This window comes from Papilio polytes, unplaced genomic scaffold (assembly GCF_000836215.1).
Source record: "Papilio polytes unplaced genomic scaffold, Ppol_1.0 DF822067.1, whole genome shotgun sequence".
Taxonomy (NCBI): Eukaryota; Metazoa; Arthropoda; class Insecta; order Lepidoptera; family Papilionidae; genus Papilio; species Papilio polytes.
Genome location: NW_013527137.1, coordinates 3,179,228 through 3,192,850, shown reverse-complemented (window position 1 = coordinate 3,192,850; position 13,623 = coordinate 3,179,228). Strand labels below are relative to the sequence as shown.

The 13,623-nt window shown below is 31.3% G+C and overlaps 1 protein-coding gene across 1 annotated transcript; it reads right to left on the bottom strand.

The window, feature by feature from the left end:
* Positions 1-6,026: 6,026 nt before the first annotated feature.
* LOC106106950 (28 kDa heat- and acid-stable phosphoprotein-like) lies at positions 6,027-9,390 on the bottom strand. Its single transcript, XM_013287608.1, has 6 exons — positions 9,239-9,390; positions 9,036-9,126; positions 8,659-8,755; positions 8,072-8,199; positions 7,492-7,677; positions 6,027-7,037 (listed from the first exon to the last, which is right to left on the bottom strand). Exons 1-6 carry the CDS (start codon positions 9,246-9,248, stop codon positions 7,034-7,036), a joined length of 516 nt encoding a protein of 171 aa, XP_013143062.1. The 5' UTR covers positions 9,249-9,390; the 3' UTR covers positions 6,027-7,033.
* Between the last annotated feature and the right edge of the window lie 4,233 nt (positions 9,391-13,623).

Genomic DNA, 13,623 nt, shown 5'->3' with positions numbered 1-13,623 from the left:
CGAAAATCGCATTTTAAAAAATGTCATGAATAAAATTGTCAACATGTAAAATTAAATTAATTTATTTTCTATCTAATCTCTGTTTAGGCTTTACATTACTAGGTTCTAAATTGCGAGTTATTGCTCAAATTTGCATGCAAATATAACTGAAATGATTTCAGTGTGGCTTGCACCCATGCTACAATATACTGCGGGCTGTTGCTATGCAATGCCGGTGAAATTTAATAACCGACAGTTTCACAGCCTGCGGCGCTCCGTCAAACTATGCTAATTTAAAACACATTTGCTTATTAATAATTCCAGATTCGCGACGCTTGTTAAAATTCGTAATACAAATGGCGTTAAACTAATAGAATTTGTTTCATTTTTATTTCATATTTACGAACATGACAATGAACATAATTGACAAATTCATATTTTTTACCTCATATTTAAAAACAAAAGAAGTAATTTAGTAGACATAAATAGTGAGGCAATTTAAAAATTGTTATAAAATACGCAAGCGAGTGACAGTCTTTTTAAATCATAAACTACAGTGTGCATTATATGAGTCATTAAATTTTTTTCATTTTATGTTCGTGTTGCCAGTTGGCTCCGACGCAAGTTGTAGTACAAATGTAAATCGTAATAACGCAAACAATATTCTTGTTTAATTAAAATACATTTATTGCGCGAAGAATAGCGACAGTATGCAACAACTGTATTTACGAGTAAACACTAGTTATTATCTATTACTCGCGACTTCGTCTGCGTGAAATTAAAAAAAATAATATAAAATATAACCTATGTTACTCACTGCTAACCTAACGTTTTAAAAAGAATTTTTGAAATCGAACCAGCAGTTTTCAATTATTCCAATAGTATGGCTATACAGATATTATACCCATCGCAAAGTGTGACGTCATAGGTCTCAAACCGGAAAACAATTGTTCAAACTTTAAACATTCTTTAAATTATGTTCTCGATAATCTAATTCACTTTATATTTATGATATAAATCTCTAACAAAATTACATAATTCAAGTTATATGAATTCTTTTCAAGATGCATGCAGATTCCCTCATTACTGGATATTTTATTTCAGGGTTGCCCCTTAACCTCATTTGAAGACAATCTTTTTTATCTGTTCGCATTTTGTCGAATTCCAGTTCCCTATCTATCCTGTCCTTTATTCAAATTGAGCTAATTCAGTTCCACCCTTGCTTAAAGAATATATAACAAAGGCATTTTGACCCGTGTCTTCTTTTATTCTATGCAGCATTTTAAAGGCAACGTAAGCCTACATCTAAATATGTGATTTACATTCCCAACCTTTTTTTTATTTTAAGTAGTCTATTTGAAGTCTATTTAATCTACGATTCAAAAATATTAGCATAGTTAAAATTTGTAACAACAAAACTAGTTGAAGATAAAATAACCAAATCAACAATTTATTTTTGCCTCATCAATTCTTTTATTATTAGGATAAATCTTACGGACAAACCTTTTATTTCATGTTTTTAGATAAAAAATAAAACATCCGCCTATTACAGATAAGCGTTCAAAGCGAATCCAAATAGAGATTTGATCTTTCAACTGTGGCCACAAGCACACCCACGAGACATGAAGGATGAGATAAAATGCCCTACAATAATACTAGATTAAGGTTTATTGAGGCTCAAGTCCTTAAAATATTTCCTTCTTTTTTATTTAATATGTTTATGAATTACATATGAGACGAATAAATAGACATAATGTGTGTACACTAAAACAAGTTCTATGTTTAAGAGAAAGTTTAATACAGGGTGCTGCTAATGCTAAATTTTATTTGTATTATTGGGTTTAGTTTATTTCTAATTATGAGTCTTACACAATCACAGTCAAAAGCATTTAACCAAACCATTAGTTAAAAATCATGTCTTTCCAATATTCAAAGTAGCAAGTAACTTGCATAAAGTTTGTAAGCTCAATAGATAACTTATGAACGCTGGTAGTCAGCAAGTTAAGCCGGTAAATTGTCATTTAGTGGTCCCTAACCGGCCGCGACGCAACACTAAACTTTGCTAATTTAACAGATGCTCTGTGGAGACTCTGTTTAGCTGCACTGCAGTGGGGAAGTTATTGAAAAGTATGATCAATATGTTTTCTTTTTCGTACTTGAAGATGATAATATAATTACCCAAACCTTATTTATTTTATGATTTTTGCTCTCCATGTCGTCTTTAAAGTTAGTTTGTTCTACTTGTATTCACCGCCACCAGCTCACTATAGTCACTAAGGGGCTCGGAACTTACGTTAAGAAAGGGGTGACTAGGCCATAGACAACCACGGTGGCCAAATACTTGTCTTCACGCATAACTTTGAATTTTTTCGCCGGCGTGTGAAGGTTGCATCACGATGTTTTCCTGCACCATAAGAACGTCAAGTACATTATGTACATATGAAATTAGAAATTCGAAAACCAAAAATCACTATATGACGGGATCAAACCCAAGACCTGTAGATTACAAGTCAATTGTTTAAATCCCTGAGCCACCGATGACTGTACTTGTATTCTATTTAAACAAAATAATATTTGTTAAAGGTTCAGTAATTATTTAGATTTAGTTAATAATATAACTGTCTCTAAACTAAAGGTTAAAATTTAAATAGCAATGCATTTACCTTGATTTTTCCACGTAGATGCTTTTACCGGTGTATCGTACGTGCCTAAAAGTACGAATGTGAGTGCAGTACGGCAGTTAGGGTTGTAAATTCTCATTACGTGAACTCCCGGTGCCCGAGGCGTAGCGCCTGGCTATGCTAATTCCCCGCACGACCATGTCCAGGCTATAATTAAAGTCAGTTACATACAAAGCATAACTACTCAAGCGAAACGTAAAAATTCCCGTTTACTTTACACTACGCTTACTGTGAATTGTACTGATACATAGTTTTTTTTTTGTTTTCGTCAGTTTTTGTACAGTGGTTTTGATATGAAAATACCGAAACAAAATTCGGAAGTTAATTGTACAAATAAAAAGTAGTATTTGTATACATACATTAAAAGTTATAAATCTTTTGTTATATTACTAGTAGTGGCTTCGTAAGTATATTCCAGCTACGTCGTAGCACTGGGTCAACATTAATCCTTGCTACGCCGGTCTGGCGTAGACACTTTCTACGTTACTTCTATCTGTTACTGTCACACGAATAGTCTACAAGTATTTAAAGCATTTTATTTTATGTGACAACGAGCAGCGCGTTCCAGCTTTTAAGCTTCTCGGTAAGTTAGATAGTTATATAAAAATGAGATAACACACATCACTTTGTAACCCTAAGTCAAGGAATTTTTTTTCTCAGTTTCATTTACAATTTATAATATGAAAGGATAATAAAATTGATAGGATTATTTTAACATAACCTATAACAGACAAAACTACTGACACGTTTTCAATTCTCTATGAGTCGAAAGTTACTGACTTCCGTGTTCAATAAGTGAAGTGCTCAGTCAGAGTGGATACTTCAGCCGGCGTACAGAGGAACTGTCTTACATCGTACTAACAAAGGATTATTGTTCTCGCAGCGCCACGCTCTTCATTTTGCATCATTTATCATGATTTCGCTCCAAGGAAGGAACAAATTGAAATATAAACATGTTCCCGAGATGACTATATCGCATTGATATAAATCTGCGTTAATGCTTTTTTGGTTGTACTTTTGCTCAAACATATCAAGGTAAATACAACTATAGTAGAAAAATATATTTTTATATTTACCTTACTTCTGAGGAACATTGCGTCCAGGTGAATGGTGGCGTCTGAAAATGCTTCTCAAAGACATTTTATTCTTCGATTCGATTCTACAAAAGAATTATTAACAGAAAAGATAATAAACAATTAATATGAACTGGTTGTTATTTGTGTACCCTCATTTCTTACTTTTCCTATGAAAAAGTGGATAAAACAGTTTTTCTTCACGCGTTGAAGTCATCAATTATTTTAAACATACCTTACATTTTATAGTATTTCAATAAAGTATTTAATTTACCATCACAAAGGCAATTTGGTGTTCAATTTGTTTTGTATCCCTTTTTATTTACGTAGATTGCTTCAACCACTTACAAATATTACGATTCGGAATAGAAAATATGGCAATACCGTTCAACCTTTCCGATATTTGTTTTACAAGTCATCTAACTGAGTGCTCAATAAAGATAACTGGTATTCGGGAATTTTGTACTTGCCCTAAAAAGCTCAATGTATTTTTTAAACCTAAATTGGAATATTTAATATTATAAAATGCACTGCATTTTTAATAAGTCTAACCAATCAAAACTACAGATCTGAATGTAGAAAATTTAGCACTAAAGACCCACTTAATTCATTCTCATTTATACGAAGTATAGATTCAAATACATCATAGTGTCTGAATATCTTGTCAATCGTGTTGAATAAGGATTTCCTCTGAGTGCATTTTATCGCTTCACAAAGAAGTCGTTTAGAGCCAACGGGAAATATCTTGTTATTGCGTCTCGCCTTTTCTTATCAAATTGCATTCGCAATCACTTATATTATTTGAATTCTAAGAGACCGATGGGTCAATTTAAAGAACGACACTTGTACGTAAACTTTAAAAAACTTAGCGGAGTCAAAATAGTAAGACACATTTGACTAACGTCTAAATCTTAGCACGTCATCTTCGCTTCACCTATATTCTTACAACTATATAAGCATGCTGTGCAAGATAACTAAGCCATTCTTAATTTGAAACCCGAAGCAACTCTATTCCTAATTAAAAATAATAACCAACTAGGCTGCAACATTAAAGTAAATTGAACCTCGACCTTGAAAGAAGTCTTGGAACAGAAGTCTCTACTTTATTAGATTCCGTGCCGTCCGCCTTCTCTTTAATTCATTAATCCAGCGATACCTGAGATGGCAAACAGGGCGCTGGTCACTCGACCGTCTTAACCTAAATTAAAAACCTTTTTAAAAAATAAGTGCTGTGGTAAAATAATCAGAAACATAAATAAAAGTTAACAAAACAGATTGAAACTAAACATAACTTTATCGCGGAGTCAGGCTCGAGTGAATTGCGGCGTTAAATTCGAGATTTATAGAAAAACTTTCCGATTTCAGCCCAGCAATGAATCAAGTTTGCGTAGGGGTTAAAACAACCTTGGCCGGGGAAAATCAATACTTAAATGTAGGACATAAAATACCCACACAATCTTATATTTATCAAATAAAATAAAGAAAACTTTTAATTAGCGAAATGTGTAGGTAATTGCAATGGCAAAACATCTTTACAATAAAATGTGTCTAAAAGTAGTAATAATAACTTACCTTGATAATTACTAAGTACTTCTCGTCGATGTTCATATTTCACTTATAAATAAGCAATCTGAGTAAACTTCATTACACTTACGATGACGAATACTACAAAGGTAACCTTATCTTTTCAAAACTTTATTACACGAGCATACGTTCGATACAATGTTTTTGCTAATTAAAACTATTAGGCGTTTTGACTTTACTCACCTATTTAATTATTTTATACTACAAGATGGAAAAAAAACGTTTTCAATAGCTTTTAACGTTGCTTATCATTTATTCTTTGATTCGCAATGCTTTGAGTAGGTTTAAAAATTGAAATAATAAATGATCCAATTTTAATACTTTATTTTACAGATACACATTTATATATAAAAATTGTCTAGTGAGTCTATCTAACAATTAGACCTAAGCAAACTCAAATAAAATTGTGGTTCAAATGACAATACACAACATACGTACATATACCCTTCAATACATTTTATTTAATACAAAATTTAATATGAATAGCATTTATATAAATTGACAATTACAATATAACCTGAAAATATCAATTTTATTACAATAAAATGCGACATTTACAATAAAAATTGCACATAATTAGTGTGGATCGGTTAATTACATTTTTGTAATGCAAAACTACTAAGTTTTTTAAATCTGGTAACACTGACCAGTATAGAATATACTATTTGAATAAAGATTTCAATACATAGACAGGGACAGATCGTATTTGTTTTTTTTTTATAATTCAATAAACGCGGGAACATAACGAGTCAAGAATGCACTTGGAGTATCTATAAGTTAAAAATTCACTATAATAAATACATGTTTTTTATAGTTTTAGTACCAGTTTATATTTAAGACTAGTGGCTGCTAAAATCGTTCTAAAATTTGAGGTTTCCCCTTCAGGCATACACTGATTAGAATTCTAAATACAAAGTATTACAGATAATTTAGATGTTATAAGCATAATGAGCATTTGTGCAACGCAAGATGTGCTAATGTGAACACAGTGATAAACATAAAATTGTGCAATTTTTGTATCAAGTCAGCATACTTTGTCGTTGAATACATTTTAAAATTATGCATAAAATATTATGTTTTCACAGATATTGCTTGCGTTCTATCTGTGTATTAAAATCTTTTTATATTTAAATAAAACAACGAATTTCCTACAATTTGCCTATAAGACGATTTAATATTTATTTGCTTAATAAAATTAAATACATGGAAATGTCTGTTGCCAGTTCATATAAATTCATTTTGCCAGCTTTATAAATGTCATGCTTTGCAATTTATCCCGTAAATAATTATAAAAAATCTTTTAAGGACATCACGATTGTAAAAATAATTAATTATAGTTAAAATATGAACACTATTTTATACAGAAAATAAAAAGGTTTTATTTAACCAAAAATAACACTGATAGAACTGTAATTATTTTTATTTTTACGTTTTGAGGAAATTTATTATTTACTTTCACTGTTTCTTAAAGGAGGTGTATTATACAATTTTTTTTTCTTTTTCCAAATTTTGTCATAAGATATTCAAAGTAAATTTTTATTTATATATCAATTCCGATAACATTTCTCATAATAATAAATTTATCCATGCAGTCTTGAAATGGCGAATAAAATTTACTTTAATAATAAACATTGAGGATTTCGAAAGCCACCTAATTTGAGATTATGAGCATTTGACATTGAAAATAGTATTCCTGTTAGTCTATTGCTGATTAGTCTACCTGTGGACAAAAACAAACACACTTTAATGATTGCTAAAACGAATAAACTGCAGTCTAAACTCCATAGTTTACAATTTTCTACAAGATGATCTTTTTGTTCCCGCAGCTAATAAGACATTTCTCTTATTAAAAAAAAAATCAAATCATATGACAAATCAAATGACAAATGAATGGTCTCAATATGGATATATTTTTACTGTTTAAACCAATGAGGAGTCAGTCTCCTCACTTCACAACATGGCTGTGTGAGACGTTTCTCGAAAAGCACATAGTTGAGGATTGCCAGCCATCTTACTAATATAAATACAAAAGATTAGATAAATGAAAGTTTGTTACTACATATCTCCAAAACTCAATGGATCTCTCTAAAATGGAACATAGTACAACATAATCCGGAAGGAGACATATAAGTTTAATTTTGCACAAATGGAGTCACAGACAGTTAATATATTACCTTTTCTTGGTAGCTTCGTCTTTAGCTTTCTTCTCAGCTTCGCGTCGCTTGGCGGCCTCCTCGCGCTGCTGGCGGATGATGGCGAGCCGCGCGAGGTCCGCTCGAGCCTGGTCCGTCTTTCCCTCCGCGTGCGCCTTCTGGTACGCCGCCGCCGCACGCTGCCGCTCTATTTCCTCACGTTCACGCCTTAAATATTACAATACATTAAAATAAAAGAATATTATAATTTATTATTTATCTATATTACAAGTAGTTTAGTGTACTAAAGAGACTTGTAAGTCACTTTTTTGTAATGAAACAAGCATTCGTAAATATGACACTTATTTTAATATATGGTGGCATACTAACAAGCAATCACCTGAATTTGAAATAACAAAGTTACTGTTGTTTACAGAAAGTGAATATTTTGCCTATATGTTCCCGCTTCCACCAAATTGTCTTTCTCTTCCCATCCTTTTGTTACAAAAAAAGAATAATAAGTAAAAAGGAACTAAAATAAAACCACCGGAAAATAAACTCAGTACCAAAGAAATAAACTCAATATAAATGGAATATCATAGACCATCTTTGAATAACATACCTTGACAACTGAGGTTTCTCGCCATCACCAAGGTTATCCAAGTTATTCAGCTTTTTATTTTTTTTCACTACTCGGTTTGGATTTTCCACTTCAATGAGACCGGACACACCTTTCGCCTTTGCTGGTTGCTGTAATTATAAATTTCTTATATATAACACTTTAAAGTACAAGTCTTTAAATAACTCTTATAATACCACAACTGAAACACAATTATATCTTGTCTTACAAAACAATGTGTTTCAAAGTTATAAAAAAAAATAAGGAAAGATAAAGATTCAATTACTGCTGCTTAAATGACATGAATTTCATAATACAAGAGTATTATTTTTTCTTCCTGTTAATTTATTCTACATTGCATTTCATAATAGGATAGAGTGCCCACAATATATAAACTCTAAATTAACGTATCTATAATATAAGGATCTCTAGAATTTTAAAATAATATTATCTGTAAATGAAAATATTCAAATGTTTAACATTTGTTGCTATCTGTACTTTTCTATTTTTGACAGACTGTAGGGCAATGACCTGTACATTCTTTTATACAATCCTTAATGTAATGACTAAATTGTCTGTATAATAATTACATCGTCATCAGAATCACTGTCGTCACTGCTGCCTGAACCAGATTTATTGTCCTCTGATTCTTCTTCGCTACTGCTCGGCCCATGTTCTTTCCTCCATCTGAAATGATTTATTCCTTTTAAAATAACTAAATAGTGGTTTTGTGGACAATATTAGCCTCGATACGATAATGTTAATGCAACAAATAACAACCTTTACACAAGATTCTTTTTCCATCTGTTTCATTCAGGGACAACTTTAATATAGTTCTGAGTTAAAAACAAGTTATATAAACTTCTATGCATCAAAACCAATCTTCAATTTAACTCTCGATGCGTCATATAAGAATAAACTGCCCATAACAATATATTGACTGTGGTAAAGAATGGAATACACTTACTTTTGTTTTAACTCTTCTTGTTTTCTTTGCTCCTCTAATTCTTCGGGACTAGTAAATTTACGATTACGTCCCTTGTGATTAGTGTATTTACCTGAAATATTAAAAAACAATACAGGTTATCAAATAAAGCACATTCTCAATAACATTGTACGACATTGAAACTCGAAAAGAAAATGAAAATTTACACGTAGACAGCAACTTACCACGTGGCATTTTATAGTTTTATTTACACTTGGTAATAAACGATAGTTAAAGGATAGTAGTTTGCTAAATAAAACGGTGGATTGATGAAATTGGCAAATAAAATTTTGGACAAATTTAGCTTTGACATCTTTGTCGTACCGGAAAAGAAATGGTGTTGCTATTATAAAAAATCTATTTTATACCAAAAAAAAAATTGGTAACAATACCATAGATTATTAAATACATTTGTTAAAAACGTAGACGTAAACGAAAGGTTTTTTTTTCGCTTCGACTTATTGGGTTACTAATTATGGCGCATTAATAAGATAAAAATCTGTCCATCTGTACTGAATTATCTGTTCCGTAAAGATTCACACTATCATAAAAATGCTAATATTTTTCCACAGGCGTCGAAAAATAAAGTGTTGTTTACAACGTGCATATGTACTATTTTATCAAAGCTACACACTATTACATAGTAATCATTGTTACTATCATAATACTCTAGGTAGCTGTTGTACTTCAAATTGTCCACACTGTATAACATGTGCACATATTTATAATTTAAGTGCCGAGTCAGCACTTTGCCCTACGTGTCCCTCCATTAGTACATTGACGTGACTGATGAGCATCTAGATAACATATTCTGCATTTGCAGATTTTTTTTATAATTGTTTAGTAAGTAGGCTCTTTTTTGCATTTAAGTGATGTATTAGATTTTGATGAACATATGTCACATCCATCAAAATTTTTTTGCAGTTAACATCTCTCTTTTAAGTTATCGAATTTTATGACAGCTATTTTTCAAATATAAATATTAAAACCGATAACCTACACAGTTTTCGAGTGATTCAGCTGCTTTTTCCGTTAGCTTGTAAATTTTTTTTCTGAACAGTAGATGTTTAAATTAATGAACGTAGTTGTCTATTAGTCACAGGAAAGTGGCGAAGTAATTTTCTTGTATCTCAACTAGTTTTTGCCTATAACAATGTCTACGTTATTTACAATTTAACGTAATTTGTCTGCGTTTCTGCATTTTTCTGAATAAACAATTAATTTAACCTCGGTTTATCCCTTCTGGTCAAATGTCTTATGGTGATGATGATAAAATTAATTTGTGTTTTAAATTTAAAAAAAAATGAAAATGAAACATAAATCAGATATAGAAATTTAGGGTTTTTCAACCGATTTCTAAAGTGACGTCAGAACATTAACTAAACCACTCTCACAACTAAACTGATAAAACTTTTGAAGTTTAATATTACACAGAAAATATTTTAAATAGAAACATTGACCTCTAGACTGAGATTTCGTTTTATGGATTTTCCATTTTTGGCATAAACATTGTTATTGTACGCTTGAATGCTATTCACGTTTCTTTGTTTCAAATTCAGAATACTCCCACATTAATATCTGTAAAGTTTTATCGTGTACACAATGACTGTGGTAGCCAAATGGTCAACGACTCGAATTATACTTATAATCCCTAAAAGACCCTTATCAAAATGATTGGATTAATTAAAATAAGAATTACGTTGTAGTAACGCGTCAAACAATGTAATGTTCTATGCAATTCTGTGTAGTTCTCGTAACTACGAGAACTTAACATAGAAAGCTAAGAAGAAAGCATTGTTGAATCCAGCCTCCTTAGACGAAGTGACTTTTAACTAGCGATTTCGCTAGTTAAATCGACAAAATGGGTCAATATGTATAGAAATGAATACGTGACAATCACGTGATTTATCGAATGTTATCTTAAGTTCCATACATTTTTGACTTTTTAATGACTGATAGCGAGAATCGAATGTTAATTTGTCTAAGGGGGCATGTTTGCTGTTGAAGCATTACGAAAATCAATATTACACAATATACCAGTACATATTTAACAATTTAGTCTACAAAAAATACATCACGAATGATTTACTCCTTTGCACTTAAAGTCTTAAAGTTACGGAATCAAAGGAAGTGACTTGAATTAGCATCCACATGTCACTTCATTGTTGAAACGATATGAGATTATAAAAACAGATAAGCAGGGTCTAAAATGCACTGTAAGCTTTAGACCTTTATATGGCTTAGAGGATTGAAGCTAAAGGAAAAGATTTTAACGTTTGAAAAAATTTTTAAACGTGCATTGCAAATTGGACAAATATTGATTAATCTGACAGTAACTTAGAGTATTAAAAGAAGATTAAAAGTACGGTTACTGGTACATTCAGAAGGTTCCTTTAAATGGTTACTAATGTAGATTAAGGATGAGAGATTTACATTGTTACATGTTTGCACTCAGTGTGTCAGTAGATCTCTTGATTTCGACAATGTCAGTAAAGGATGCACTTGGTGTCGTTCAGGGCGAAACAATTCGTCAAATCGTCAGGTTTCTATGTCAGATCCACGCTGCATTAGTAAGCAGAAAAACAGCCTTGACCTTGATAGTTCAACTTATTTTCGAATCGTGGTTTTTGTATCTTAAATTTTTCTGTTATAAATGCGAAAGTTTAGATGGTTGTGGAGTTTATAGCCTAAAATGCTGATCGAATATGGGTAAAATTTGTCATAGATGAAGAATATAGTCTGGAAGAATACATAGGCTAATAACTTTTTATTTTTATTTTAACGAGACTGGAGTAATGCTTTAGATTGTATGAATTAAAACTTATATCTGGTTGTAGTTTATTATTCTAATTAAAGAGCACATAACTTCTTCAGGATCAAGGTTAACAGGATAATCTGTTTTTCCATTGATAATTGCAATGCTTTTAACATTCTGTAGTAATTTGTGTTGTGTTTATTTCGTAACAATTGATTGTAAATGATTTTATTATCATCCGGTTCTATACAATAGAAGTTGCATATCATGCGATATGACGTTACTAATAACTACCAACGTTGAAAAAAGTTGGGCGTTGAACTGTGATCTAAATACGACGTTGGAATTTAAACTCGTCTTAAATTAATTGTTTGAAATATATGTTTTAACATATGTATGTTATATTCAAAACGTAGAATTTAAACAATATCTTCTATACTATTATAATAAAGCGTAAACACACAGTTCTTTGTTGTCTAAGATCTCAGCAATTACAGCATATTTTTGAATAATTCTTTTTTTATTTAAAAGCATAACACTTACGTCAGGCTTTAAGCTATATATTTACACGCCATTAAAATTAGGGGTTCAATATATTGATAAAAGCCCTAATGCGGGAAAGAGACCATACGATACGAGCTGCCAACATCGAGAAGCAAGATTGCCATAGTAAGGTCATTGGTATTTTGACATTTGCAATTGAAAATTTGATAAATGTAAATAATAAAATAAAATTTTCACTATTTCATGCGCATGAAGCCGCACGGGAACAGCTAGTTTAACAATAAAATAAAGTTACAGCTTAGCAAAGCTATTCTTTAAAATAAATTTATAGACATTTCATTAGCTCAAAACAATTAAATATTTATTATATAGAAGTAACAATTATCATTTTAAAGATAATCAGTTGATATTAGATGAGTAATTAATAAAACGATAAACAGAAAACTCTGACGCGATCTGACGCGTAAATCCGGTCAAGAATGCTAAACAAAGTCTTACCGCCATGTCAGATTAAGTAATTAAATCACCAACAAATCTGCAAGAGGTATTAGCTACACCTTTAAGTTTTATTTATTTACTCTTAATATTCTTTTAAAATACAGGCAACCTAATATAGGACATAATAAAATGAAATAAAAATAAAAAAGCTTTTCATTCCATGCAATTTATAGGAGTTTACAAAATTGAATATAACATGTCGGATTATTATTATTGGTAGTAGAAATATTTAATTAAAAATATCAAAATACAGTCAATTCGGTTATGTAAATATGGGACATATATGATCCTAACTATTGCCCAGAACAGAATTAAGAGGTCTTGATGACCTCTACGATTCTTGGTGAGTTAAAAAGGGGAAGACGAATAACCCTGTTGTTGGTTACTACAAGGACCTCACCTTTTATAAAAAATGGATTAAATCGATCCGTTTGCTATGTGCAGCGCGAACCTGACACCAAAACCTGACGTCTGACGGATTACCTCGCACATGTCACGGAACGCAAACATTTTCGCCGCGAGATTTGTCGAATTCGAGAACTCTTTTGACTTAAAACATAAATCGGAACATTTAAAAGGTTCATAAAGCACTGTATTCGATATCCGTTCTTTTAAAACTCGTTAATGTTTTGTTTATTTGCATTACTGAATGTACCACTCCATCAAATGAGTATGGAAATTAAGAACATTGAATCTCGAGGAAGGTATAGGACAACTATGGAACTGGCATAATAGTTTGTGACATTTTAGTTTTTTTCTTGTATAGCGTGGAAGCTACGTCGTAACTTAAAATTTAAAAAAATATGAGTTAAA